Raw genomic sequence first — 24777 nt, 5'->3', positions numbered from 1 at the left:
TGGTTTAAAATAAAAATTATAACATTATGATTAATAATAATTCAAAAAAACAAACAAAATACATTTTAATTGTTATTGTGCCCTTTGCCTTCTGTTGGGCACCTTGTCATATGCTTTGCTTTGCCCTACGCGAGACATCAAGAGCCAAACGGCATGTGACAAAAGTACCGCACCTCTCCATTGGCTCAAAGGGAGCGTGACATCAGCACATCGCCCTCCGCTCTCCCTCCCTTTCCTTTCCGTCCCTCCTTCTGGCTGTCTCCCGTACTTTCTCTTTCGCTGGCGTCTCCCCTCTCCTGTCCTCAAAGTCCCCCCTTGTGATGGCGTGCGTCTCCGCTGCTGCAGCGGCGACCGGGGCCTAGCCAACGGCCTTGCCTCCGTCATAGCCGGCATCTACAGGGGGTAACGCGAACCCACGGGGCTTGGCGCCAGCGCTGCACGGAAGAAACCATCTAGAGCTCTACTCCCTGTCTGCCTTTTAGAGTTATGAGCTGTTCAGCATCCTCCCTAGCTCGTATTTGCACGTCCATCTCCCTTCAGCTCTCGTGAGACTGAGGAATGAAAATCTGCAACCATGATGGAAGGTATGTGACACTGATGCAACTATCTGTGTAGGCTATGATGGTATTTTTTACCTAGAGACTATCAAGTCGTAGTATTGCATCGTAGTCAGTGCTCATCACTGATTAACGGTATCGCTGCAACGGAGCGTCCGTACGTCAGTCGCTCGCCAATGCCTGTTATGCCGCTGGTCGAAAATGAGGAAGAGTATGCTATGCTCAGTGCATAGGATGTCGGTTTGAGAATTATATGTGCGATTGTGCGCGAGGTTGCCCTTTGGTGGCAATTAAGGGCGTTGTAATAATGAGGTCGTTTCGTTCCCGACAAAACAGGATGATGAGACGTCCTCTGCTCGTCCTTTCGTTCTTAAATGCAGCATTTTTTGTTAGGCTATAGGACTGAATACATTTGACACACCAAAATATTAAACGCGTGGGCGACTACGTGGATAACAACACTCGGATAGTAAAGGACTGTCATATTGTCACACGCCTTTGATTAACCTTAGCACTTAACAATTCATTGCTGGAGGTCCAATAAGGCTGTTAGTATAATATTTGCTGTACTACTGTTGGTGTTGTCCTTTGACAATACAGCTAGACTTCCAGGAGAACTGCAGTCTACGTTGTTGTAGTCCATTCTAAAATATGAGAGTTCCGTGACCTTAAATAGCAGGTGCCTCACGTAGACTACGATCGTTCTGAACTTATTTAGCATAAGTGGAGTTTGTGAACGAGTGGCCTTACTATAAGGTGGGTGTTGTGCTGTTGGTTGGTTTCCTTTTTTAGTACTGATACTGCAACCAGATGTGGTGACCATTGACACAGAGTGGTGGCGACACATATCATATGTGCAGGTGTGGGTGTGTGTTTAAGTTTAAGAATGAGCTCAGTGAAAGGCAATTGGGTAAATGGTGCTGTCCAAAACAATAGGTCTGTGTGACTGCAATTCTGTCTTGAAAATGTGTGTGTGTGTGTGTGTGTGTGTGTGTGTGTGTGTGTGTGTGTGTGTGTGTGTGTGTGTGTGTGTGTGTGTGTGTGTGTGTGTGTGTGTGTGTGTGTGTGTGTGTGTGTGTGTGTGTGTGTGTGTGTGTGTGTGTGTGTGTGGCCTTGAAGTAATGTTACAGGTTCAGTTTGTTACAACTTAAATATGTAGTAGCCTACTGTACAGTACAAACATGGAATGGAATACAGAAATACATCACTGAAGCAACATAATAATGGTCTTCAGTTTGTCATGTGTTAGTTACCTGTATGGTTGTTGAATGTGATTCATGGAATGGAATACAGAAATAGGCCCATAGCACTGAAGCAACATAATAATGGCTTTCTGTTCGTCATGTGTCAGTTACCTGTATGGTTGTTCAATGTGATTGAGGGGGTGTTTCTTGCACTTGAAGTCCAATGTGAAGGCCATGCATCCTTCCACAAGTGTGGATCTGTGACTGTGGGGGGTCGTGAGATACAGTAATCTAAAGGCACACTTTTTCATGGGATGCTCTTTATGTTTGTTTTGCATTGTTATTACATGATTATTAATATGGCCAGCTGTGGATGTAGGCCTATGTAGTGGGACATTAATTATGCAGATGATTACGGATATGTGGAGGAATTTATGCATGTTTATTAACAAAATGAGATGGCAGTCATGGAATGGAATGGGGCCATTGCCATGGAGGCTTTGCCCTGTAGTCTCTGTTATTTTATTTGAATGTAACTTCTCCGGGTTAGTAATCAGGGGACTAGACTGGTCCATCAGGCTTATTATTACATTAACACATGGGCAGTATCTTGCACAACAATCCTGTCATGAGTAATACAGTTAGTGTCTCACCATCGAACATTCACTGTAAAATATCAGCTATATAACAGGGATGGGCAATCATGCGGCCCGCCTCCTCACTGAGTGTGGAGTGCCATAGATAACCCATACTTGAAAAAAATTATGAACAGACTTTTTTTAAACCATCTGTTACAACTATACTGTTGGCTGACAGAGAACAGTCCTATTCCATCCTTCCAAACTTTTTCGGCAATCACTGAGCAACCAACTTGCAGTCAGATCCGAGGTCATCTGGCCCTCCGATGGTCATGATGAAATAATGTGGCCCTCGTACGTTATCATGAAAGTTGCCCATCCCTGAGCTATAACAACCACATATTGTCCATGCAACAACACAAATTCCCTGTCAATTCCTTTCCTGCTCTTACTCCTTGTCTGTCTGTCTCCATCTTACAATCAGGATTGAAAAAGCGTACCAGGAGGGCGTTTAATTTCAGGAAGAAAGAGAAAGACAACGACTCAACGTGAGTGTGACCGCTGGCTGATTTGTCTCTTTTATGTAATTGCATAACTGCACGGCAGATACCTGATCCAAGTGATCCAGGAAGTGGGGCTTTGATATCATGGCCCTAGAGTATAGGAGTGTACTGAGAGCATGCAACATATCGTAGGGTACACAGGGACCATCTCACATCACCTCCCTCTTTCTCTCCCTCTCTCCATCTCTCTTTCAGGGGCTCACCAGACAAAGACAGATCTGTACGTATATCAACCTGACGGAGACCCTGTTCTCAAACTCTATTTTAACGCTATTTTATACCTTATCAGGTTGCGTTTGACATAGAGTTGCCAGTAAAGGCCTTTGTGTCATGGCCTTTGTGTTGCCTGTTTCACACTCACGTTTGTTTTATTCCATTTGTAGAGAAAGAGTAATGGAGCTCCAAATGGATTTTATGGCGAGATTGATTGGGATCGCTACGTGAGTGAATTTTCTGTTTACCCCATACTAGGGCTGCATGATATCAGAAAAAAAATTCGATACGCGATAACAGCAAGCAAGACCTCGATAACAATATTTGAACGATATTAAGAAATATATTTTAAAATATGTTTAAAAGCCGGGTGTTCTTCTTGACACTAATTTGTTGGTCATGGCGCACATTTGTTGATATTCAGCTAGTGATTTGACTGCACGGAAATGTTTTACTTGTTAGCGATAATTAAGTCATTTTCCCGATACGCGTATCGCCACCCTTGAGATCGCGATTTCGATACATTTTCGATATATTGTGCAGCCCTACCCCATACCCAGTTTTTTTGTTGTGTTTTTACTGCTGCTTATGCACACTACGTGGTCAACAATCATTTCGTTGCTCTCTATTTACCCCCTCATTGTATGAGTTTGAACTGTGTTAATGTATATCTCATGTAGAAAATTATTGAATCAACTCACTCACATACTGTAGAAACATCACAAGTCACAAGTAAGTGACAACCACTGAAATCATCTACTGTAGTGGTTCTTAACTGGAATAGTCTTGGGACCCACCATTCTCCATGCTCATTATGTTGTGACCCAATTATTTTGTCACAGCTTCAGAATCCTCAAACAATTATCCAAAATATATCCTCCATACATTTGATAATAGGCATCAACATTTGCATTGTATGTTGGCATACAACACGTCTATCACCTAGTGGAGAGGAATATATAGTGGAGAGGAACTGGTCCCGACCCACCAATTAAGGTGCCGTTTCCACGTAGCTGGATATTTTTATATGTGGATATTTTTTTCTCCTGCTTGTATTGGTTTTGCATTGGTTTTGGCCTTCCGTTTCCACGTAGCAGATATTTAAAAATCCAGGTGCAGGAGAAAAAAATAGCAGGAGAAAAAAATATCCTGTTTAGGGGTCTGAAACGCATTTGTTACAATGGAGGATTTTTTTTATCCACATGTTGCGTTTACACCTAGCAGGAGAAAAAAATACCCTGCTAAAAAAATATCCTGCTACGTGGAAACAGCACCTAAGAAACAGTGATCTACTGTACTGTACACCCACATCTGTAGCAGGCTCAGCCCACTCTAATGTCACTCCTACATACACGTAATGGAAGCTTCAGTCAAGCTAACTACACTAACTGATGTCCATACTGTAAGCTGGAACCAAATGATTGGTTCAGTTTTGTTTACCAGGATGCCCTGTATGTTCACATCATCAATCATTTATGTTTGTCAAAAGTGAAGTACATTGATGAAACATAAACGCAGTGTTACTGTGTGGAGATCTCTGCATAGCAGTCCAATCAATCTTAAGTTTTTAAAAAACATTATCATACTAACAGCAATGAATACAAACACTAAATTGCTTGCATGACTTACTTAGAACTACTGCATATTGCTGTATTGTTGTTGGGTGTTGTTAATTTCATTCAGAAATGACAACAGTCTCAAACGCGTGCACGCACACGCACACACACACACACACACACACACACACACACACACACACACACACACACACACACACACACACACACGCACTCACACACACACACAAAGACAGGCACACGACCATGCTCATTAATTGACGTTTTTGTTCCCTCAGAACTCCCCTGATGTGGATGCTGAAGGGTACAGCATCAGGCCAGGGGACCAGTCAGAGGATATCCTTTCATTTGGGCTTTTAACTAAGCCGTGCACGCATGCTCAGAACAAACATCTGTTTTTTGCTTGGCTAATATTTTTGTAACCCCTTAGCACAGCACCTATGTTATAACCTTACTGTCACCAAAATTGTAATGTCTATTACTGTTACTTAAGGCTCTCGGCACTGTCATAGCAATGTTGTGATGATGGAGTTGAGTATTTTCAGCACATAGTGAATAGGCCCGCCGGCGACCCCACCTGCAGTGAGAGGCTACCTAAGCCATGCACACATGCTCAGAACAAACATCTCTGGGTTTTTTTTGCTTGGCTAATGGTTCCTCAAGACAAAATCCATGGACATATATCTTCCAGGGTGTCCTGTGAGAGTTACAGGAGTGAGATAGCCAGGGGTCAAAGGTCAGGCAGAACAGCAAGCAGTGTTGCCAGATTGGGCTGTTTCCCGCCCAATTGGGCTGCTTAGGATGGTCGTGTGCGGGTAAAAATGGCATTTAGCAGAAAAACCCGCCCAATTTTTGCCATAGACATCAATAGAATTGGGCGGGATTTTGTGCTTCCAGGCGGGTTTTGAGGATTCTTTGGGCTGGAAATCATCAGACTCATCTGGCAACCCTGAAAGCAAGCCCCCTGAGATGCAGATACAGGCATGGTGTCGGGTGATCAGTAACCCTTCTGATTGCTTTTTTTTTTCAAGATACATTTTTGGTCTTTTAGACTTCATTAGTGTTATTATTTGTGACAGGACAGTTTGAGAGAGGAACAGGAAATGTTTGGGAGAGAGAGACAGGGAAGGATCGGCAAAGGACCCGGGCCGGAATCGAACCCGGGTCGGCTGCGTGGTAGACCAGTGCCCTACCGTTAAGCCACGGTAGGGCCGATTGATTTTTTTTCATATACTGTACTACGTCTGTACAATTTCCCTGAAAAGGCTGTACTGAACATGCCCCAAATGTTGTTGGTGTCTAATCAAACATTTTGTCTTCACAAGAGACATCACTGAACCCCCAAAAAAAGGTTTTGCATTTACCACATGTGTGGTACAAAGTCCCCATATGTGTCCCCATATGTCGCATGTCTAACACTAGAGTGCGTTTAGCTCCTTGACGAATCCCTACGTGCACCTCGAGGTAAGGCCGTCTCATCCAGCGAGTCTGAGGGGGAGGAGGACCAGCTGAAGAAGTTTAAGATCAGGATCAAGCCCTTGGCATCGGACAGCTCCAACTGCTCCGTGCCCACCATGGATGAACTCAAGGCTTCAGTGGGCACCTTGGCAATCTCCCCCTCTCCCTTGGTGAGTGCCGGGAGGTCATTTTGTCGTTCCTCAGGGGCCTGTACTAAGAAGCTGGTTCTGGAGTAAACCAGGTTAGGTTTAACCCTTTGAGGAGTACCATCACAAATATGTGATTAGAATTTTGCCCAAATGTTGAGTTCTCATTATGATGTCATAATGTCTTTGCGAGATTTGTAACACAGACGTCTATAGGAGCTGTAGAGTGTTCCAGTAAAATTCTAGAAGAACCTCTAGAAATTCCTTACTCCTCAAAGGTTTAAGAGGTAAATCATCAAAAAGAAGAGCCTGGAGTCCTCATTTTCTTAAGACGTTTACTCCTGAACCAGCTTCTTAGTACAGACCCCCGTTTGCTGCATAAGATTTACCTGTGTCTATCCACCTTATTCCACCCCACCCATTTCAACATTGCCATACTCTGGCAACGTTTCCAGTCTTCTAGCTCGGGTTAGACTGCTGCACCCACAGCTTGGAAAGCTATCTTACTAGCAACCAGAATTTTGGGGGGAAAAAGTAATGCTGCCGCCCTTGTAATCATGGATAATAATGTGGTGAGATTACTCTGTAGAACACAAGGTATAAGGTTGCTGTCAATTATCTGGTGTTGTTGAAATCTAATGTTGAAATTATGCTTCTCTCTGCTTCCCTCCTCTCTTCCTCCTCCTCCTCATCCATCCATGGGTGTCTCACAGAGGAAAAGCCCGGTAAGTGCAGCTAATGTCTGGAGGCGTCTTCTCTTCTGCCTCTGCTGCGCTCCCTCTCTGTCTTATTACTGAAGCTAAGATGGATCGACTCTGTAAAGCTCTAGCAGTACTCCATCTCTCGATGTCTTGGGTGGGCTTTCATGACATTTAGATTTACTAGTTCACAATCTACACCAGCACCACAGAACTAGACTTAAGAAAATACACTCTAGATCAGTGGTTCCCAACCTATGGGTCGGGACCCAAACTATGGGTCACCAAAGATCCACAGGGGGTCGCGAAGCCCTCTTGATTTTAAAGGGTTTAATTTTAATACCATATACAGCCCATGTTGAATAAATGACAAAGCATTTAAACTAATATATGCATCAAAGCAACAAAATGTAAGTGATACATTAAACAGTTATTCTATATTTGACTGAAGACAAATTGAAAAATAAAATGATAACTAATGAGTTTCCGCAGGAAACAGAGTATTGTGCGGGCGCTCGCGCGATTGGGTCACCAAAGCTTACAATGGTAAAAATATGGGTCCCTGAGGAAAAAGGTTGGGAAACATTGGCCTAGAACAGTGTTTCTCAACAGGGGTGCCGGGGCACCCTGGGGTGCCGCGGGCCCACCTCAGGGGTGCCGCGGAAACGTGGCTGATAAATAAATTATGCAATAGAATACGTATTCGTCTACATTGATACGTTAATGCTAGTCAGTGGAATCTTTCATCTGCCATTTACGCACAATAAAGTAAATGTAGGTTGCCCCAGTAAGCTGCAACTTCGAACGTAGGTTGTGTGACGTCTCCAAATGTGTTACTTTTCTAAGCTTTTGTGGTATCCGATGCCATGCCATGTTACAGCTTGTTGCTTATGGGTGCCTTGAAAATGTTCAGTAATTGAAAGGGTGCCTCGCCTAAAAAAAGGTTGGGGGACACTGCTCTAGATGATAACAAGGTTATCTACTACGCTCCTTTCAATCCTCATTTGCTTCTTTTTTTTGATTAACATGTTTTTGTTGCTGTTGTTCAATGTATGTTGTGCCTTTAGCTAGTCCAGATGTTTTGCTTAGCTATTTTTTTTTCAACCTATTAAGTCTTTTTTTTCTGTCATTTAATTTACTTACTCTCTGACCAGGCCTATTCTTTCTTCCTTTTTGCCGACCTCAGAGGAGAAGTCCGGTAAGTCCAACCCACTCCTGCTTACTCCCACCTGTACCTTAACTGATTTCTTTTATATATATGTACATATTTTTAGGGACTTTTTATGCCTTTATTCACAGAACTGTATGAGATGCTGACAGGAAGTGAGTGGGAGATAGAGATGGGGGAGGATTGGGAAATGACCCTGGCTAGACTCGAACTGGGCTCCCCATGAGCATGCAAGCCCGAATGTGGGGGGCTTAGCGCATTGTGCCTTAACTGATTTCTTACTGTCTATCTTACTGAAAATGTAATGAACCTACGTGAAGTTGGACCATTAGATCAGGGTTTTACCATTTCTTTTATAACCCAAATGTCATGCCCCCAAGGTACTGTCTGTGGTGTAGGTGCTTGTTAACGTACTTGGGAAATGTGGATCTTGTCAGCTGTTGTTTAACGCTGTAACATCATACCACTAGAAAATTAGTCAACAGTCTCTTTTTTTGCTACAGGGTCAAATGAGAAGAAATCTCTCAAGTGAGTACATGTTTCACTTCCTTAGGTTTTCTTTTTGGTATTCATTGTTGTAGAAAAAACCTGTGCTGTAGATACCATTTGAGTGGTGTGGTGCAGAAATAATATTCTTTCTTCACAGGTGAAGAGATTGCCAGACCAAGACGCTCCACCCCAACACCGGGCCCTGAACAAGACACTCCAAGGTTATCCATTCACATTTCTCATCTTGGTTATAGAGTTCTCCTAATGAAAAAAGATAAATCACTGATATTGTGTTGAGCTGGACTAGAACATATTGCTTTATGGAAGTAAAGGAGGCAGCCTCAGTTTGTACTGGGTGATTCGCTGCATGAATCCACGTACTGTATCTTGCCTGTGCTTAATCGTGCTTGGTCTATTATCTATTCTCTTTGGTCATGCACTGTAGCAAGAGATCGTCGGAGAATGCCAATGCTTTCTTTGGTCCACCATTCGAAGTAAACTTTGAATACTATGAAGCACAGCATTCAGAAGGTATGGGTTTTTAAAAAATTGATAGATTATGCATTTAATTGTTTTGGGTAAACAAAACTGAATGTTGGGGAAATTGTCCACTCTATACATTTTGTAAGGTGTTTATACTGTATTTCAGTGTTCATTGTAGAGACAGACATCTGGTGTCAAACGAAAATTCAACCACCCTCACCGTTGTCCAGGCCGTATCCCTCTGGAGGTTAGTGGTTACACATTTTCTATTGATAACAGCACTGGTTATAAAGACTGATTGGTCATAAGAGACAGTAATGAAGGTTGTTCAGCAATAGTATTGATGATGACATTAAGAGTAAAACAGTGGTTTCTTGTTTGCAGCCCCTCCTCCACTTCCTCCAAAGAATGTTCCATTAACGCCTCCCACGCGCACGTCAAGTTCAGTAGGGTCCTCAGGTAAGAACTGACACAATGCAGATACTTTCAGCCTAAATTAAGTTAGTAATAACAAATAAAGAGACTACACGTGAGAACCTGAAGTGTTCATAGTTCCTTAAAGGGGCACTAAGTAAGATGACGATAGTCTCAAAATCTACACCGTAATGAAAAAATGCTGTTCAAATAAACTCGCTGTGAGACTGTTTTTCATCACGGAATGCCAGCAGCAGTTGATACAAATCTGAATACGATATGTAAAGCAATGTTTTCAAACGAAAAGTGTTTCACACAGACCATGGAAGTGGTAACGAGAGCAATCGTTCACTCACTAATGACTCGCATAAGCATCGGCTGACTCGGGACCGCGATTAATTCAAAGTTTAATCCAACCTGGAGCCCCTTTAATGCACGCTGTGCCTACAGGGGCAGGCTGCAATAGTCACTGATAGTGCTACACTGCTGTGACAAAACACAGGGTCATACATAATGCACTACAACTTGCCATTGCCATTCTGGTAACAACAAATTTATAACACCGTGTCTTAACGGGGTAAGGTTAAAGCGACACCCCAGGATTTTTGACATTGGACCCTATTTCCTAGTTAGCTAGACATGTGGAGATACTTTTTTTTTCAGTTCCAAGCAGTCCGTGTAATTCCAGTGGTCGCATGATGCTAGGCTAGCGCCAGTGAACCACTTTGTGGTAGCATCTCACTAAAACGGTAACTAGAAAATAGGGTCCAATGTCAAAAATCCCGGCGTGTCGCTTTAAGGAGTGTTTCTGATTTCTTTCCTGTTCTTTCACAGGTTACTACAGTGTGGTGCCCAGCGTGAGGGCAGACAGTTCTACCTACGTGGACGGCTTGGTGTCAGAGGCTCCGTCGGTGTCTCCTATGCCTGACCTTGACAACGTTTTCGGACCGCCCGACCCCCCAAAATCTGCGGATCATCACACATTCCACTCGGCCTGGGCCAGCTTTGGCGAGGGCTCCCCCACCCGGCCGCCCCCTCCAGATGAGCCGGCGCCCCCTCCTCCTCCACCCTGCTCCCCACCCCCACCCCCCCTCTCCTCTCCTCCGCCACCCGACCGATCTCCGCCCCTGATCCACAACTCCATACCCCCTCCAGATTCGCCTCCTCCTCCACCTCCGTCCGCCACTCCTCCCCCCCTGGACTCGACCCCCACCAGCCCAGTGGGTCCACCACCCGAGGCTCCCGCTCCGCCGCTACCTGCTGACTTCATCCTGCCGCAGCCCACCTGCGATTCTCCTCCGCCGCCGTCGCTACCACCTCCTCAGCTGCACGAGGATGACCTGGAGGAAGACGAGGACGATGAAGAGGAGGAGGAGATAAAGGAGCTGTCGATGGCTGCTGCAGCCGCAGCCGCCGCCGCCGCCACATCTGGATCCGCTTCCGCCTCCGCCTCCGCCTCCGCCTCCGCCTCTGCTTCTCCATGCCTTCCTCCTCCTCTCCCAGCAGAGCGCTCGCCCCTCACAGGGGCTCCGCCTCCACTCGGCCTCCGGCGGACCCCGGAGCTGGCGGGAGCCGTCCTGAGGGAGGCGAGCCCAGTGTTTGCAGCGTCGTCAAAGGAGTTCCGGGGAACCCCACCGCCGCTCCCTCCAATCACGTACAGGAGCATGGTGTCTCCAGGACCAGGAAGTGGTGAGCGGAGCGCAATGCTCTACGCAAAGCACACACAGATCAAGAGCTAACCAAGAGCTTGTTGCTCACACATGGACATGCATGCTCTCTCGCTCCCTCTCTCTCTCTTTCTCTCTCTCTCTCTCTCTCTCTCTCTCTCTCTCTCTCTCTCTCACGCACGCACGCGCGCGCACACACACACACACACACACACACACACACACACACACACACACACACACACACACACACACACACACACACACACACTTTCCCCAAGCCTTTTTACACAAACACCATCCTGAAATGCTCATTCACTGTAATGCCACCTTGTATAACTCGCCTTGATGTGATTAAAGAGTATAAATGTTGAGGTGATGTGTGTGTGATGTGTGCCCTGTCCACAGGGACATCCACCCCAGCCCGTCCTTGCACGCCCCATTCTGCAGGCAGCCCCGTCCCTCCCCTGCCCCCACGGCCTTCATCGCGACCCAAACTACAGCCGGGAAAGACCAGTGTCAGCGACTTGGTATGTTAAGTTATGTGGGTTGTATGTAATGTATGTATGCATGTATGTCTGTATATAGGCCTGTGTCCTCTGTTTTTTGTTTTGTTTTGTCTTGTTTTTGTTTTTTGTCAGTTGAGTTGTGCAGTAGTCTTGCGATGTGATGTTATGTGTATGTCCTGTCTTAAGCGAGTGTTGCTCAGGGACGCAAAAAGAATTTCAGTGAAAACTGACAATAAAGTCTAATCGTATTGTATCGTATCGTATGTCAGTTGCATAGCAATTTCATCTTCAAGTTATCAAAACCTTATCCAAACAAGTATTTAGAACATTCTAGTCTTTCTAATTTAGATATACCTTACCATCCACATCCACTATGTGCTTATATCCCATTCATTTATTACCATTTATTCATTATTCAGAGGGTCACCACAAGTCAGCTAAAATATATAAAAAACTTTTACATGTCTGAAACAAAAGAAACTTGACGATTTGATGACAAAATTACAGTTAAAGCTTTCAAACAACTGTACATTTGTGTAACGGACCTTGATCATTACCTGGATTTATTTCCAGCTTCTAACTAGTAGTGGCATCATTATACTAAGCAAATGGCTGAAAGAATAGGTCAAACTCAATGATTAACTGAAGGAGAGGTGTAAAATGAGCTTACTTCCAGAAATGGTACAGTATCACTTTAAGGGTAACGATAACCAGCCATAACATTGCCTATGAAATGACAAAAGTAGACATATTTATCTCAGCAACAACATACACAAACTCTGTAGCCCACTGTAATAGTCATTGAAAAGGTAACTACCATACTACGACACTTCTATGACATAATACAGGGCCTTTAATAATGCACTTCTGGTAACAGCAAATTTGTCTTAACGGGTTGACATAGACATACTGTTCACAGGTCCAGAGGGCCAGAGGTGATAATTTGAAAGGATGAAAAATAAATTCAGTTGTGTGTCTCAAAATAAGCCATTTGGTTGACATCGACATAATCGTAAGCTCTGGACTGGGTATTGTGTACTTCCAAACTGTCATGCAGGTCAATAGCAGACATCCTCATCTCAGAAATTCACATTCTCATCTCACTGACACGGAGCTCTCTAACCTCTTAACCCCCAACACTTCTCCCCCCCCCCCCCCCTCTGTTTTGTTGTAGTCGCGGTCGTTCAGCCCCCCAGTGCACTCCTGGAGCCCCCCTCCCTACGCCCCACTGGCCCGAGCGGAGAGCACCTCCTCCATCTCCTCCGTCACCTCCCTCAGCGCAGCCTCCACCCCCACCCTCTGCCTGCCCATCTCCAGTAAGGACATCCACACAACTATGGATACATCCAGGACTCTAAATTCACTTTTTTAATCACTAGCCTAAATGGCCAGTAGATCTTAATCTTACCAGCCAAACACACACACTCATATCACTGATGGGTCTAAGTGGCTGGTAGGTTGGTCTTTTCTTTTGAAGGAGGAAACCAACGCACACCAGAGGTTTCGAGGTGCAGGTAGCGGGTACAAGATCAATTTTGTAGAAGAAGATACCGCACACTCTTGTCCATCGTGCTGCAATTTATTAACAAAACAACGTGGGCCGAAACATTGTTTTGTTAATAAATTGCAGCACGATGGACAAGAGTGTGCGGTATCTTCTTCTACAAAGTTGGTCTTTTCTACCAGCCAAACTGAAATTTTACAAGCATTTGGCCAGTTGGCTGGTGTTAATTTAGTACTAGTGTTAACTTAGTGTTAATTTAGGTACACAGTGTAGATAAGTATGGGATTCTCTCTCTCAATTTAATTCAATTCATTAGAGCTTTATTGGCATGACAAAATGTATGTTGCATTGCCAAAGCATAGTCTGAACAGGTACATTTGTAATCGGTGCATATATTTAAACAAAAATGATTAAAACAAACAAACAAAGTAATGCTTGCAATTGTATTGATAATAATACAATTATTCCCTCCCTCTCTCTCTCTCTCTCTCTCTCTCTCTCTCTCTCTCTCTCTCTCTCTCTCTCTCTCGCTCTCTCGCTCTCTCTCAGCCTGTTCTCGCGGCCCCAGCCCCCTCACCATGGGCCCCCAGGATACGCTACCTGTAGCTGCTGCCTTCACGGAGACCATCAGCGCCTACTTCAAAGGAGCTGACCCCAGCAAGTATGTACATGACGCTTACTGTACTGTACATGCACACAAGTGTGCAGACAGACAGACAGACACAAGCACACACAGTGGGTCTCTCACTCTCTCTGTTTCTCTCTGTCTCTCTCTCTCTCTCTCTCTCTCTCACACACACACACACACACACACACACACACACACACACACACACACACACACACACACACACACACACACACACACACACACACACACACACACACACACGCTGCCAGACTGCTAGCCTCTGCTGCTTCAGTGCTGACAGTGGTTGGTGAGCTTCCCAGTTCTGATGAATGTCATTATGTTCGATTGAAAATGCCAAGCACTGTTTACCAAATGAGAAAAACTCTCATCAACTGCGCAGATGGGTAATATTAATCATAGTTATTTTAGCATGATTTTATTTACTGTGCATCTATTATACCGGTGCCTATGCTATATTGTAGATTGCAAACTACACAGTACTAAGAATGAATGGGGTGTCGTGTGTCTAATGAGGCGAACTGTGCTGTTTTTTTTGTTTGTTTGTAGGTGTGTGGTGAAGATCAGTGGGGAGATGGTACTCTCGTTTCCTGCTGGAATCACACGGCACTTCGCGACGCATCCATCACCTCCTGTGCTCACCTTCAGCATCACGCATTACACCCGTCTGGAGCAGGTCCTCCCCAACCCACAGCTACTTTGCTGGTATGCACACACATGCACACGCACACACACACACAACACACACACACACACACACACACACACACACACACACACACACACACACACACACACACACACACACACACACAACACACACACACACACATAACACACACACACACACACACACACACACACACACACACACACACACACAGACACAGACACAGACACACACACACACTAGGTAGACACATATCCACATACACATACACTCGCCTCCAAAAGAGTTGTCGCCTATCCATCTGTTTGGAAAAACAGCTAATAACCTGACTTTCAATTAATCACTTGGCTTCAGAAGTCACTCATATGAAAGCTACAACCCTCCCGAATGAAAATATATGTACAAAAATAAATTTCATGCACCAACGAAAGATTGACCCTTTATTGAACACAGACAGGGCAGATTTTCACAAGACAAAAGTTTTGTCGCCTATCGAACATAATGTGAAAATGAGCAGATAAGTCTCTTCAAAACACTTCAAATACGCAGATTGGGTGTCATACTTAATCACTGAATCACTCTCACCTCTCCAGAAAATCAACTTTGGCCTTAGGTGTATATTTAGGGTCATTGTAATCATGGAAAGCAACACAATGAAAATCAATGGAGTTCAATGAGAGATGGGGACATATTCGCTATTCGTAGAGCAATACATGTTTAACTTCATGATTTAATCAATGATAAAAGCCCTCAGACACCTGCAGCATGCATGCAGCTCCTCATAAGAGCTGTATCTGTACCATGTTTCACGTTATGCACCATTTCTCTTTTTTCATATTCTTCATCTCCAACACCATATAGTTTTGATGCTATCAGTTCTAAAATGGTTGATCTTGGGATCTTGACTTCAGAGTATGAGTCCCATTAGCCTTCATTTTTGTCAGAATTACGCCTGACATACTCTTGGCTGGCTTTTTTGAGACAGGACAGTGGGAGAGACTTCTTTGGTGTTAAAGGTGAAGAATTTGGAAAAAATACATGGTGCCTAAAGTCGAACATGGGAGGGATACAGCTCTTATGTGGAGCTGCATGCATGCTGCTGGTGTGTGAGGGCTTTTATCATTGATTACATCATGAAGTTAAAAATGTATTGCTCTACGAATAGCAAATATGTCACCATCTCTCATTGAACTCCATTGATTTTCCTTGTGTTGCTTTCCATGATTACAATGACCCTAAACATACACCTAAGGCCAAAGTTGATTTTCTGGAGAGGTGTGAGTGAATCAGTGATTAAGTATGACACCCGATCTGCGTATTTGAAGTGTTTTGAAGTGACTTATCTGCTCATTTTCACATTATGTTCGATAGGCGACAAAACTTTTGTCTTGTGAAAATCTGCCCTGTCTGTGTTCATTAAAGGGTCAATCTTTCTTTGGTGCATGAAATTTATTTTTGTACATTCATTTTCATTCGAAAGGGTTGTAGCTTTCATATGAGTGACTTCTGAAGCCAAGTGATTAATTGAAAGTCAGGTTATTAGCTGTTATTCCAAACAGATGGGTAGGCGACAACTCTTTTGGAGGCGAGTGTACACACGTTACATGCTAGATTTTGTGCGTCTCTTAGAATATACAACAGTACTAAAAATCTCTAACAACAATGTAATTAACATGTAACACTTTTGTTCTATTTGTTCTACAACTAAGGCTCCAACACCACAGCTCTGCAAGTCAACTGTTATTAAAACATATTAATTTGTCAGTACACAATGAGACCATGACAATCAGATCAGGTTTACAATTGACTTTTGTGAGATTGGGAATCCTGGAAAAAAATTTCTTCATTTGTCGTCTTTGGTCTCTCTGACTCTCCTGCCACTGTAGTCGTCTAAGATGGGACACACACCAAAGAAGAATAAACAAACAGACCATAGTTCAGCTAATTGGTAACTCTTGTTTAAAATGAACTTGGGAGAGATGTCTCCTCGTCATACAGATGTCACCATACTGTAATTCACCGGCAAGAGAAACATAGAAAAAGAAGAGCGGGCCCTGCCGTGGCCAACTGGTAGGGCACTCGCCTGCCATGCGGCCGACCCGGGTTCGGTTCCCGGCCCGGGTCGTTTGCCGACCCTTCCCCATCTCTCTCCCCATTCGCTTCCTGTCCACCTCTCAAGCTGTCCTGTGAGATAAACTTGTAAAAAGACCAAAAGAAAAAAATATTAAAAAAAAAAAACTTGGGAGAGATGTCTCCTCATGATACAGATGTCACCACAATTCACGAGCAAGAGAAACACAGAAAAAGAAGAACAAAGTCTTAACTACAGATAATAAGTATTTGTACACAACCCAGATAGATCCCCGCTTTCAGCATCCCTACACGCAACATATGCATCTCTTTACTTACATAACAGGTGCTGACCCCTTCCTCCGCACCGCAGTAAATATCGTAAGAGCCTAATCATTTTGAAGTCCTCAGCAATTAATTTGTGTCTAATCAGCCTTGGTGTTTGTAAGAGGATACCTACATGCCAGTTTGCATAGATGTTTCGCTGAGACACACATTTGCTGTCATGGCATCTGCTGAAAACCACCGTACGTCACGAAGTCTGTATCTTGAGCTATGATGGCAACCTCTTAACCCGTTAAGACCAAGAAATCCTGTGTCAAGAAACTCTGTGGGTATTAACCTTGAAGACCTGCTGCTGCACCTATGCGTTTTTACCCTTAACAATGTTGACAATTCTGTTATTTTGTTTTAGACCCATTAGGTCTTACTGAATTAGATTTGTTTAAATCCTGGTGGGGCTAATGGGGCTGCTTATCCACATCCTCATCCACAGTGACACGACGGAGCCCAACACTGACACAAAGGAATTCTGGGTAAACATGCCTAACCTAATGAGCCACTTGAAGAAAGTGGCTGACCAGAGGCCTCAAGCAACATACTACAACGTGGACATGCTCAAATACCAGGTGAGTTAGGATCGCCTATTGCCTTTTCTCTTTTATGGACATGGTATTTTTTTATTTCAGAACCCTTTACCAAGTGCAGTTTTTGTTGTTGTTGAGGGGTCATTATTCTTGTACAATCTCTGGTTGTCTGTCACATACTGTAATGTCTTATCTGGATGCTGCATCCAGCAACCTATGTTAACAGTAGCAGTTACTTTGTGTTACTAAGTTTCCTGAGTATTTATGCAGTTATTTTAAGAACTGTTCTATTTTGATACACATACAGTAAATTCTGAATATGGGAGCAGTTCTCAATGTTATCCCATCAAGAACACAAGTTTACAAGGATGTTTGTTTTTTTACTATTATGTTCTTGAAGGATTAACATTGATTGCAAACACACTAAACCGATATGTGCATTGTTTCTCCAAATATTTATGATGATTGGAATCCCAGGATGTCACAATGAAATGCATTAGTATGGCAAAGACATTGTAAGCCCATGTGTTCGTTTGTTAGAGTTTGAATGTCCACAAAACCACCACCCCTACGTCATACCAAAACAAGTCTTTGGAAAAATAGTTATTTTAAGTTGTCTTTTTACATAATACTATTTTAAACATCCACCCTCTGTCGTTTATACCTTTTCAAGCATGAAACATTTGTAATGTGCCTCTTACACCTGTAGGTGGCAACAGAGGGCATCCAGTCCACCCCACTGAACCTGGCAGTCAGTTGGCGTGGCGATGCCATTAGTACTGACCTCAGGATAGACTACAAGTACAACCTGGAGGCCATGCCCGACCCTGTGCCCCTCACCAACATCCACTTCAGGGTGCCTGTGGATGGAGGCGTCACCAAAGTCCAAGCCATGCTCCCGCCTGCTACTTGGTACAGTGTGACCTTCCTTCCTTCCTTCAGTGTGCAAAATATGTGCAATATTACAAATAAGTATTTCTGGGCCATTCTACGAACTTGGTGCCTTTTTCATGTCAAAATTTATTGAAATTCAAGTTTAAAAAAACACATTTCATACTGAATGTAATACCATACACATTTACCTAGTATTTCAAATAGGGATGGGGCCATCTTAAAGCCTCTTACAGTAAATATATATGTTTATTAGGACATACAATTTATAGCTATTTTAAAGCTGTTTTATCATGGTTAAATGCTGGGACATAAAAGGCACCGATTTCATTGAATGCCCTTCTACAGTAATGATCAAATCAGTAAAAGAAAGTCACATTTTAATCAAACAACGGTTTGACTGTTGATAACTATTCGAAAGGAAAATGCTGTTAAATTAAGATCGGGAGAGAATGTTAGTAAAGAAAAACAAGGCTGGCATTGTCAGTGTACGGTTTGCCAAGGCACCAGTGTACCCCTAATCTAAAAATCCTTTCTTAAGTTGTCAAAAGCACATGCCTGCTTTCTTATTCAACTACTTTCAAAGGGATTGATTTGGGTATTTGGTATGACGTACTTGAACACTATATAACACAATCCAAGATTTAATGTGTGATTTTCTACGAAACATGTGATGGTTAAGATGTTATTATTTCTTTTCCATTTAAAGGAATCCAGAACAGCAGGAAATGCTTTGGAAGATTCCGGAACTTTCTCAGAAATCTGAAAATGGAGGTCAGCTTTTCATCTACTTGTTTGCATGTTTGAATGGGGAAACAGTCTCTGTGTCACATATTCTTTCTGTACATGGACCAGAAAGAAAACACCAGCATTCCTCATCTATCATCCTAATACACAGAAATACATGTAGTGTTTCTCAGCAAGTGTTTCAGTGTTTTACCTTAAATAGTACAGCAAAATGCCATTAACAGCATGTGCCACCACTATTAGAGAGCACACCATGTGCTAAGCACACTAAGCGCTTCAATAATGAGACAGTACTCCAGCTGTCTGCGGGAGCAACTGCCGTTACATACTGTAATATCAGTAATAATATAATAGTATATATAGTAATAGTATAGTATAGGGCTGGGTTCAAAAGATCGAATCGCGATCCAATATCGATTCACGTTCGAAAAGTGTCATATCGATTCACAACTTTGTGGATCGATCTTTTGCCGATGATTATAGGTGCTATTTTCTCAACCACATCCTGTAGCTTTCTCCCACATTCATGTAGACTACATGCACAAATACACGCGGCCTGTTCAAGTAAATAGTGCCAGTGTTTTCCCACCTTTCCCTCTCATAACAAGTTTCCCACTTCTTTCTCTCATACCAAGCTATTTCATGTTTGTGTGGGTATCAAAGGTTGAGATATTTAGGTTTTTATTGCCGGTCTTAGAATTTTAGGCATAAATGGGTTAAAGTGACAACCCAGCAATACAGAAGATCGATATTGAACCGAATCGGATCGTGGATCGAATTGGATCCTAACCTTCTGGATCGGAATCGAATCGATCCAGGAAATTTGGATCGACTCCCAGCCCTAGTATAGTATATAGTATACATAGTAATAATATAGGCCTGTCAATATCATTGTTGTTCAATATTGTTTGTAAAGTTACTACTCTACATCTCTACAATACAATGGAATTCGTCACAAAAATAATCCTGTGATCTCAACACACCACAATTTGTTTAACCCCTGTCATAGCAATGTCATTATGATGTAGTTTTCAGCAAATAGTGAATAGGCCCACCGGCGACCGCATCTGCAGTAAGAGGCTACGCTAGTTACATTTGTTGGGCCCAGTATATTTCCGACCTAACATGTGCCCGGAGGCTATCTATGGTTGTGAGATGATGCTTATCAGAGGTGATATATTTTTTTAGTATTGCCCTCTACAAGAGATTGCATGGCTCTGAAATGGCTCTCACTGCTGTGTCCGCAGGAGTGGGTGCCCTGCTCGGCCGCTTCACCCTGACCAGTGGGCCCAGTAAGCCATCCCGACTAGCCGTGACGTTCTCCAGTGAGGGAGCCACTCTCTCGGGCGCCGACTTCCAGCTAGCAGGGACTGGGTATCGACTCTCACTCGTCAAAAAGAGATTCTGTGCAGGTGTGCATCATATTGTGCTTTAACACAGTGATGGTTGATAATAATTAGCCAGGCAACGCCCTCTTACACAGTAAATTGTGTAGTGTTAAAATAACACTTAAAGAGTTAAAATTAACACTGTTCTAGTGTCTATTTGGTCCTGCTCCAGATCAGTGTTAAACACTGGTGTTAGATTTATAGTGTTAAGCTAACACTATAAAGAGTAAAGCAGTTTCGGGGAGCACCCTACTAACATTTTTTTAGTTCTAAGCAGGTTCCTGGAACACATGTGTTTTGGTCCTGCCCCACTATCTCTCACCATAGTTGAGGTACCCTGATCATGGTAATTAAGCACCTCCCATCCTCCACCATGACTGAAACACCCTGCGCCTGGCATCAGTTTGCCACACTGCTCTCTTAAGATAATGTTTAAAGTTGCTGAAAACATGTAAAATGTCTATATTTTATATATCAGTCTATGCTGTACTGCACCACAATGTGAGAGAAATATCAGCTGAACATGTATGAACACAATCTAGTGGGGATTAATACCAAATGTTTTCCTTAATGAAGTTTAAAATATAACCATACCATCTACTTCAAGTGCACAATGGAGCAAGCAATGTAACATGTGCTGTTACTGACTAGCTCACAAAGCAAGGCACAAGCTGTAGCTAACAAATGCCATAAGCCAAAAGCGCCTTTAGCTTGCTTGCAAACATCAAGAGCACAATGGAGCAAACAATGTAACATGTGCTGTTACTGACTAGCTCACAAAGCAAGGCACAAGATGTAGCTAACAAATGCCATAAGCCAAAAGCGCCTTTAGCTTGCTTGCAAAGCAGGCAAACAAGCGCTATGCTGTGCCATGCTGACCAGCCAGCAGGCAGGCAGGCAGGCAAATATTTAAAGCACTGTGACAGTCCAGGTTTATATACAGGCTCAAGAGTACCATGTGACCAGATTGATTAGGAGTTTTTCAGGTGCAAGAAATTGAGTCATGATATACCAGCCCTAAGTAATTAGGTTTGGCCAGGCGCTGATGGACAGATTGGTTGTGAGGGGCCTGCTTGTTACCGGCAAAGGTGTAACAAGTTCTCAAGTTATTTCTTCCACTCAACACATCTTTTGTGTGATGTTGTGTGCACAGCCAAACCTTAGATCAACCCAACCAAGTTGAGTTAAATGAATGAAATGGAATAATAAAAAAAAGATTGTGTACATGATTAAATCTGGAGGAAATACTGTTACTAATATGTAGACGTATATGATTTAATCGGGTACTAGGGCATACAATGGCGCAGACAAACTCCATCACCTCGAGGAGGCGGGGGCTCTCTGGAGTACTTCTAACTCCACACAATTTAACAACTTCATTTGTCACTGACACTGGAGAGCATCTCACTCCATTTGGTGTTGGAATTACTCCAATAGTGTCAATAAGCCTCAACACTGCAAAATTAACACTGGCAAATTTACTGTGTAGTGATGCTATACCTTTGGCGTTGCTTCTATTCAGGCCAAAAGCAATGTATATATTGTTATTGATCTCCCAAAAAATCGGGAACTCAAGTCTCAAAGAGATTTTTAAAAAGTCGATGATAATCAGGCTAGATAATAGTAACCATTCCACCCACTCCTCGTCAGTGCTCTTGTGGTCCTTATGTTAATCGTGTGCCTGAACGGTTAAATGTAGCAACAGTATCTGAAACTTGTTAATATTATGTTTCATCCATGGCTACGTATGTCGTTCATTAGTACAGTAGTGAGTAATTTCGCTTATGACTATGAACCTAGCTTACATAACGTTTCGGCCCGTCTGGCCTTTCTTAGAAAAAAAATTGAGAAAGGCCAGACGGGCCGAAACGTTGTTTTGTAAATAAATTGCAGCACGATGGACAAGAGTGTGCGGTATCTTCTTCTACAAAATTGATCTTGCACCCGCTACCTGCACCTCGAAACCTCTGGTGTGCGTTGGTTACCTCCTTCAGAATATGAACTTAGCTTGACATTTCAACGTTTGAACTACTTCTTTTCTTTCCAGGGAAATATATGGCTGATAATTAATGCTGCTGAAAATATCTCCATATCTGCAATGGCTTCAGACTGAGGGAAGGACGCCTGTCTTTCATTCATGCCATGAACTGAACTGAGAAGGAACGAGGAAAGGAGAACGTTTTTAATTGAAAACATTAATCTGAGGTCCTTTATCATAACTAAATAATAACTTATCATTTACAAAATAATTTGTGTGTGTTTCTGTGTGTGTGTGTGTCTGTGTGTGTGTGTGTGTGTGTGTGTGTGTGTGTCTGTGTGTTTCTGTGTGTGTGTGTGTCTGTGTGTGTGTGTGTGTGTCTGTGTCTGTGTCTGTGTCTGCGTGTCTGTGTGTGTTTGAGCGCATGTGTATGTCAAAGACCTGAGCCTCGTTAGATACATTTATTATGAAAATGTGCAATACCATGATTCCACAACTGACGTTATGCAAGTTCACACTATCTTCATTTTTTTATTATTTATTGCAGTAACACACTGTTCTATCCCTCAACCACAAATGTTTTATGACAACAGAAGGTAATTCAAATAGGGTGGTCCTTGTCACTAGTGCTGCTTAAGCCCTGTTTGAAACACTGAGTAAAACTGAATTTGGTAAACTACTAGCCAGGCCGTGCCCTCCTAGTGACACAACACCTTCAGCGTTGCTTCTAGTCAGGTCAAGAATAATGCAAGCACTTTCTGAGCTCCCAAAAAATCGGGAACTCCTCCCACTTTGTCGGGAAGCAAACAACCATTAGCAAACTAAGGGAGGCAGGTCAACCATGTCATTTGGGAAATGCTAATTGTTATGCTCTTGGTCAGACCAAGTCTCAAAGAGATTTGAAAGTCGATGATAGGCAGGCTAGTAAACTACCACCTTTGATAAGTAACCCAGCTATGTTTACAGACTCGTGTAAAGGAACATTGTAAAAGCATACCATATGTCTTGACCAGGAGGCCGCCATAATAGCGGCAAGGAGTTTGTTATAATCAACAATTACATAACCACAGGTGATTAATAGCTGTGAATTAGCATTCAAGTGATGTGGACCTTTAAGGAATGATGTTGTCGTGTGCGATAGCACTGGATGTGTATAAGCCTGAGCGTGGAGTGATAAGATGATTGTTTTGGTGAAAGCGATGAAAGCCATGAATCGACTGAAAGCAAGCTATAAATGTAGTTAGATTTCAGGAGCTGTTCCACTAACCACTGAAAACACTGGAAATTATATATCATCATTTTGAGGCAGGTGCCTTGATGACAGGTTATATTGACTTGAGTGTAGAGTTTTATATTATTGTTTATTTTCCTTGAGAAAAAGATGTAATTCCATATGGACTGGTGACAGCTTCATAGTCTCAGATATAGACACAAGCTAGGTGTATTGTCAATGGTGTCTTATCATCCTATACTTGTGTTTGAAAGTTTTGCTTTTTCTCATGTTTGCTGCTCAGTTGTATGTTTGTGAGTTTAAGTTATACCTCTCAGACAGAATGCAACACCTTGGGAAAAAAATAAGATATTTTTCATATTCTTTCTCCATTGCACTCTAAAATACAGAGGATGTGCAATGACTGTTTCCCAGTCAACTTGCTCTTGACATGTGTGCACAAGGAGAGTTAAACTGTGTATATCGGTGACTGAAATGCAGTTTATCTCATACTGTATGTTAATTTGTTTTCCACAATGTGGAGTATTTTGTTTACCATTTTTTTCCCTGTAGCAATATCTAAAGACATATGTACAAATGTAAAATAAGAATTACTATTGCTATATCCACATGGATATAGGGTTTCTATGTATTATCATAGAAAGGTTTTATGTTGCTAAATAATATGGCTTAGCCTTTCCAACACACGACTGCACTTTATGATTTATGTTTTATTTGTTTATTTTAAAGTATGTATGCCATTGAATTTATGTAAGGTATCGCACAACTACTGTATGTCTTATGGATTTAAATGGAGTTTCTATCATTATCACTAGACAGTGTTTGTGTCCCCATTTATTCTCTGCGGGAAGCAGCACTACTTCCTACCTAGATCCATGGATAATTGTTGATTTACACACATTTGTTGGGAGTGTTAAAGATGGTTGTTCATGTTCATCTTCATGTTAATGCACTTTGCAATTTAGAGCAGTAGTAACTGTGCGTGTACATATTTTATCACAGTTTCTCCATGTGCAACCTGTTTATACTCCGCTCAAAGAGTTTGGTGTCACTGTACCTGGCATGACTTTGATTCAGAG

General features: G+C 42.7%; 1 protein-coding gene across 1 annotated transcript; it reads left to right on the top strand.

Moving 5' to 3' along the window:
* Positions 1–287: 287 nt before the first annotated feature.
* Positions 288–22792, top strand: sgip1b (SH3GL interacting endocytic adaptor 1b). Its single transcript, XM_063220497.1, has 23 exons — positions 288–584; positions 2804–2867; positions 3078–3102; positions 3266–3322; positions 4951–5008; positions 6125–6300; positions 6990–7001; positions 8161–8172; positions 8646–8670; positions 8789–8852; positions 9077–9162; positions 9281–9361; positions 9499–9573; positions 10363–11217; positions 11604–11725; positions 12879–13020; positions 13758–13869; positions 14407–14562; positions 17373–17505; positions 18173–18375; positions 19064–19128; positions 20349–20513; positions 22537–22792. Exons 1-23 carry the CDS (start codon positions 575–577, stop codon positions 22557–22559), a joined length of 2721 nt encoding a protein of 906 aa, XP_063076567.1. The 5' UTR covers positions 288–574; the 3' UTR covers positions 22560–22792.
* The last annotated feature ends 1985 nt before the right edge of the window (positions 22793–24777 follow it).

Source organism: Engraulis encrasicolus, chromosome 16, assembly GCF_034702125.1.
Source record: "Engraulis encrasicolus isolate BLACKSEA-1 chromosome 16, IST_EnEncr_1.0, whole genome shotgun sequence".
Classification (NCBI taxonomy): Eukaryota; Metazoa; Chordata; class Actinopteri; order Clupeiformes; family Engraulidae; genus Engraulis; species Engraulis encrasicolus.
Note: the sequence above shows the minus strand (reverse complement) of the source record. Positions and strands in the feature narration are given on the sequence as shown.

Bases quoted from the DNA above. Each gene is read 5' to 3' on its own strand.
- sgip1b (XM_063220497.1), top strand. The intron at 11,726-12,878 runs GTATGTTAAGTT...GTTTTGTTGTAG, and splicing joins AGACCAGTGTCAGCGACTTG to TCGCGGTCGTTCAGCCCCCC. The intron at 20,514-22,536 runs GTGTGCATCATA...TTTTCTTTCCAG, and splicing joins CAAAAAGAGATTCTGTGCAG to GGAAATATATGGCTGATAAT.